This window comes from Euleptes europaea, chromosome 5 (assembly GCF_029931775.1).
Source record: "Euleptes europaea isolate rEulEur1 chromosome 5, rEulEur1.hap1, whole genome shotgun sequence".
NCBI classification, from domain to species: Eukaryota; Metazoa; Chordata; class Lepidosauria; order Squamata; family Sphaerodactylidae; genus Euleptes; species Euleptes europaea.
This window is the reverse complement of record NC_079316.1, coordinates 75,151,064-75,156,646: the sequence shown is the minus strand read 5'-3', so window position 1 is coordinate 75,156,646 and position 5,583 is coordinate 75,151,064. Positions and strand designations below refer to the sequence as shown.

Sequence of the window (5,583 nt, the reverse complement as noted above, 5' to 3'; positions counted from 1 at the left end):
GTTGTGTGTTTTTTTTTTAAACCTCCAAACTGGAACGCCATCCAAGTAGAACTGCTCAGTATATTGTTTATGTGGTGCCAATCCAGGACAGATTGAAGACGGAAAGGCGACTGGAGCGGGGCTTTCCTCCGGCTGATCGCGGGGAGTAAAGTCATCTCTTCGATTCCGGTCGCCAAAGGAGAGTGGGAAGAGAGGAGAGGAAGAGAGGGTGGGGGGAGAGAGAGAAACCCAGAGACAGAAAACTGCAATCAACTGCCACCCCCCACCCCTCGAATCTGACATTTCCCATCGTTTTTTTAACCCCTTTCGGTTAGAAGCTGGTTTCGACCCCAAAATTGTTTTAATGTTTGGGATTCAGGAAAATATACCACGAGGTGGGACGACCATGAAAGAAGAACCGCTGGGCAGTGGAATGAACCCAGTCCGTTCATGGATGCATACTGCTGGGGTAGTGGATGCTAACACAGCCGCCCAAAGGTACGTGTGCCAAATGATCATTTCCCCCCTTCCGTCTCTGCTGCTTCTCATGCCGACCGTAAATCGCCCTCAATACTCCATATCAATTATAATCTCCCTGAACTCCGCTTCGATGTTTCCAACCGCCCCCCCTCTCTGTCGTTCTCTCTCTCTCTTTTTTTTTCCCCATTACATCACATTACGGCGATAGGGACAAATCAAGAAATCTCCTTTCCCCCCCAAATGTGATTCCCATCATCTCCCAACGTTTTCCACGGAAGCCGTCCCCACCCACCCAGCCACCCACCCCCAAGTCTCCCCACACTCTTTCTCCGGTGTCTCCCTTTCTCACTGAGACATTATCTTCTTTTTCTCCCCGCAGCGGTGTGGGGTTGGCTCGGGCTCATTTCGAGAAACAGCCGCCTTCCAATCTCAGAAAATCCAATTTTTTCCACTTCGTCTTAGCACTGTACGACAGGCAGGGACAGCCAGTGGAGATTGAAAGGACAGCTTTTGTGGACTTTGTGGAAAAAGAGAAAGTAAGTTTTTTTTTGCTACCCTTCCTTTCATAAAAAGCCACAGGCCAGAATGTGATTTAAATCTGATTCCAACGATTAAAGATAATTTTCACCTTGACTTAGATGCTGCCAGTTCTAACGGGACTCCAGAGGCGTCCAACCCACGTGTAGTTTTCCCAAGTTCTTCTGCCAGGGGTTGGCCTCTAAAGTGCTTTACGAAGTTCTCTCAGCCTAGCCGGCTCCTTTTTAACGCGGAAAGTCATATTTTCGCCACCGAGCAAACTTCATCTGCCACCAAGGCAGGTTAAACAAAATGAGGCACTGTATGGCTGCTGCAGAGAACTGCTCGAGACCACATATGGCATTTCCCCCTCATATTAAATGCAGTTATTTGTCATTATTTGCAGGAGCCAAACAATGAAAAAACTAACAATGGGATTCACTATAAACTCCAGCTATTATACAGTAATGGTAAGTTTTATTCAACAACACCTCCTTTTTTGGGGGGTATCTATATATGTCACAAATTGTTGCCTTCTTTCTAGAGCCTCTAAAACATAAACAAAAGATATAAAGATTTTAAGATTAAAATTACACGGCTGCGAACACGACGCTTCTTATGGCATAGAAAGAAAACAAAACATAAACGATCAATAAGTCAATGGTACTTTACATGATTAACCGGCTGGTCTTGAAGTCGAACGTAAAAAAAACAAACAAAACCCCAAATCAATATCTGTTCCAAGCAACATCAGTTTTAAGAGATTTTTTTCCCCCAGCAGTTTTGCAAATTAATGTTAATTATCCTGATTGCCTAGCTCCATCATGGCAGATGTAAAATATTCCACATCCAAACAGTCTTGGAGTAGGACAGCAAATATTTACAAGGGAAATTATATTAGGAAACAAGCAATCAACATTTATTTCTAATGTTGTCCTTTTTTGGTGTACAACTTTATGTCAACACAGGCCACAGTTAATGAAACATACATACAGCGGTTATCTCAGTCAAGGCGACTGTCTTGTATTTCCCTGGTTTCAGACAGCTACAACTTGCTGTCTAGATATTTTTTATTTGAAACCCCCCCCCTTCCACAGACCTTTTAGTGCAAGTTTCGACAATTGCACATAGTGCCTATTTTCCATGTATCCACGGTGTCAGATGTGTGCCTTACTTTGCTCACCACAATGTTTTTCTAACAAGAGGATGTTTCTGTTTTGTTCCTGTTTTGTTTTTCGTCCTCTTTGCAGGAGTTAGAACGGAACAAGATCTGTACGTTCGCCTAATAGATTCAATGACCAAACAGGTGAGAAAGTTTAAGCTTTTTTAAAGAGTTGAGAGTTGCCGAGTTTGTGTCTGATTCTCACTTGGGAGGGATTGGAACGCTTCAGGGCTTGAGTGGACTCTTCTTCTTTGAGCTTCCTTGACATGTTAATTAAAATTCTATAATACTGACAAATATTTAGAACGTGAAACAGGTTTATTGTTACGTTCATAAGTCTGATTAATTTGCTGCCCTTTTGGAGTCAGATTTCAGTTTGATAGATATTAGGAAAAGCATAGGTGACAAGGGAAATGAATGCTCCAGTGTTGCCTCAATTTTATTTTTAAAACAATTTGGAGGATTACTTTGATAACACCACTAAGAAGACAGAGCATCTCTTAGTGGTGCTGGAATCAAAGGTGCTTTTCCTTTTTCTCTCCCCCTCGCCTTTAAAAAGGAATGATTTAGTCTCCCGAGACGTTTATTTGGGATGTTAAAGTTAAATGTGTTGAGGTGAAAAGTCATCTTGTTCTCCGCTAGTCCAGATTCACCTCCCAGTCCCCCATCTCCATAATTCAAGCTCTATGCTCCAGGGGTCACCCAAACCCGTCCATTTTCCCTGAGATCAGCTCCTGTTTCTTCCTCAAACCCCTGTCATCCCTTGTAAATAACATAATTACAAGCAGGTCCTTATTAAATTATTTAACCTGTCTTGGTCAACTTTCCCGAGGATAAAGTATGTGTTATAAGAATTCTCCCAATACAATTAAAGGCAACCCCTCCTGCAGCAGCTTATTAGCTGGATGCCTCAACTTCTTTATTTTAACCCCCCCCAGACCTGCCTTGATGTTTCAGTTACTTTTACTCTTTCCCCCCAAAAGAAAATGTTTTCCACACATGTAAACTAGGGGAAGTCCTGTCCAACATCCTAAAGTGGTGTCAGTCCTGTGTAAAACGCCCCATATATTTTTTGTGTTCTCTTTATAAAATGATCTAAGCAGTTAGGTAATAACAGAGAAAAACATCTATGTTTTTTTTTTTAAAATGAATAAAATAAAGGACAGGCATTGCTTGTGATACCACCCCAGCTTGTGCAAACCCCCAAACATTTTATCTCTATTATTTTAGCATCAGAAAGTTTTCAGTGATCTTGACAAAAGCAGGGTTAAGATTTCAACGTGCCCAGTATTAAATGAGTGGCGTTCTTTTAGAGCAAACCCGATTTGACAGGCAAACTCCAGTCCCCTGACAAAGAGGGAGGCGTTGCGCCCTCCAATAATTATTTCAATAGGTTACAGAGAAGCACCCTTTTAAACTCTGGAGCGCTCTCGAGTTGACAATGTCTTTTTTATTTCCTTTGTACACAGCAGCTAAATGTTTTCGGAAATCGCTGTAGGCTAATTAAGAGGGTACTATAGGCAGCTCTGTAAGTTTCGTGGCTCTCGGAGCAAAGGAGGGAGAGAGGCAGGGAAGAGGGAAAGGGGCGAACATTTGCAAGCACGCTCTGCCTGGTAATTGAAGCTACGGGTCTTTGCAGCAGCCCCAGCGCTGGAAAGAAAGCCTTTTAATCTCTCTTCGCTGACGGGGAGGAAAGGAGGGGAGGGGGAGAGAAAGAAGAAGGAAAAAAAAAAACCCAACAACAACCAGCCCAGTAACTGATCAAAGAGTCAATGGCGCTGAACCGACAGTTTATGGATTTCTGTTGGTGCTCCAAAACAAAAAATAAATCACATCTAAATACGCCGGATTCATCAGAGGCGAAGGTAACAATCGCCAGAAGTTATCCGGGCGCGCTGCAACAACAAACACTTCGCAGCCCGCCACCGCTTGTTATGTCTGCGGGGTCATATATTACTTTCCCAGGCGAGACCTCGCTCGCTGGGAGCAAGGGCTTCCCTGCTTGGCTAGCTAGGCCTCGTCCCCCGCCCTTCAGCCTCGAGGCTTGCAGGCTTGCACCGGGGGTGCGGGTGGTGGCAGTGGGGACAGCGCGGACGCCTCGTGGCCACGCCAGCAGGCCAAAGCGCGTGTGTGTGGTGGCAGTGGTGGTGGCAGTGACTGCAAGCGGCTAGGAAAACAGACGAGGCAGGTGGGGGGGGGAGGAGAAGGGAGGATCTCCCTTGCGACGGGGAAAGGCGCCAGGGCGGTGGGGAGATCCGGGCCGGGAGCTTCCCGGAGGACCCCCCCTTGACCCGCCCCCCACGCGGCGCAGCCGGCTTGCGAAACGACCCCCGGCCGTCAACGGCCGGGGAAGCGGGTGACCTCATGGCGCACAGGCGGCGGAGGCCCAGGCGGCGTGAAGGGAAGCGAGGGGGGGGAGAGAGAGGGAAGGCAGGAAGGCGGGCGCGAGGGAGCCGAGGACCCCCTCGCGCGGCGAGGCCAGGGTGGGGGGAGAAGCCGGCGGGGACGCTGCCCCGCTTTGGCTGCTGAGGCGGCGGCCTGGTCGCCTTTCCGGGCCTGAGGAGCGGTCGGGCGGGGGCGGGGGGTGGGGAAGCCTCATCCCGGGGTAGCGGCCGCGAGGGGAGAAAAGCCTGGCCTGGAGGGGGAGGGGCGGCGGCGGCGGCGGTTGGAGAGCGGCCGAGCCCTCTCCGTTTGCACGAGCCGCCTTGGCGCGGCCGAGCTGCTTGCTGCAACCGCCGCTTGCTGCTTACAGAACGGTCAGGCACGACGGTTGGGGAGAGAGAGAGAGAGCGCAGGAGAGAGAGAGAGAGAGAGAGAATCAGCGCACCTATAGCTCCGCACCATCTGTTAGAGCCTCTGCTCAAAACCCACTCAACCGTGCGCCCAGACACACTTGCCTTTTTTTCTTTCTCCTTCTTTTTTTTTTACACCCCCCCAGGAAAAAAAAACAAAACAAAAAAACCATTGTTAGCAGTTTCAAAACAAACACCAGATTGCCCATTAGCACTTTCTCCCCCCCGCCCCCCCCCCCAATATCAGGCCGATCATAACCATATTGCTTGGGCACGCTTCTGGGATTCCTCAAGGCGGTTGGAGACGCTTCTTGTTTTGATCAGGGGGAAAGGCGGGAAGAGAGAGAGAGAGAGAGAGAGAGAGAGAGGAGGGAAAACAACGGCAACCCACCGCTTTCTTTAAGTACCTCAAAAAATGCCCCGTAATCCGCTGTAGGGACTCTCGTTGGAGAAGGAATGCCTCATCAAACAGAGAGGCCGGGGCCAGGGCAGCCACCAGGGGGGAGGGAATCCCTCTCCCCCCCCCTCAAAGACCCAGCGCGGCCCTTCTGGTCCCACCTACCGCGGTGGGAGGGGGGGAGGGGGGGGAAGCGCGGAAAAGTATGGGTTTTTACCACCAAAAGTGGGGCGGCGTCCAACCTTTAGGGTGTCTTG

At 48.7% G+C, this 5,583-nt stretch overlaps 1 protein-coding gene across 8 annotated transcripts in view; it reads left to right on the top strand.

Moving 5' to 3' along the window:
* Nucleotides 1-334: 334 nt before the first annotated feature.
* Nucleotides 335-5,583, top strand: part of EBF3 (EBF transcription factor 3) — a 202,696-nt gene continuing 197,447 nt past the window's right edge. For all 8 annotated transcript variants that reach the window (XM_056850642.1, XM_056850639.1, XM_056850641.1 and 5 more), the window contains exons 1-4: nt 335-477; nt 839-995; nt 1,382-1,445; nt 2,226-2,281. In XM_056850642.1, the coding sequence (XP_056706620.1) occupies nt 344-477; nt 839-995; nt 1,382-1,445; nt 2,226-2,281 (411 nt within the window). In that variant the 5' untranslated portion in view covers nt 335-343. The remainder of the gene's footprint in view (nt 478-838; nt 996-1,381; nt 1,446-2,225; nt 2,282-5,583) is intronic.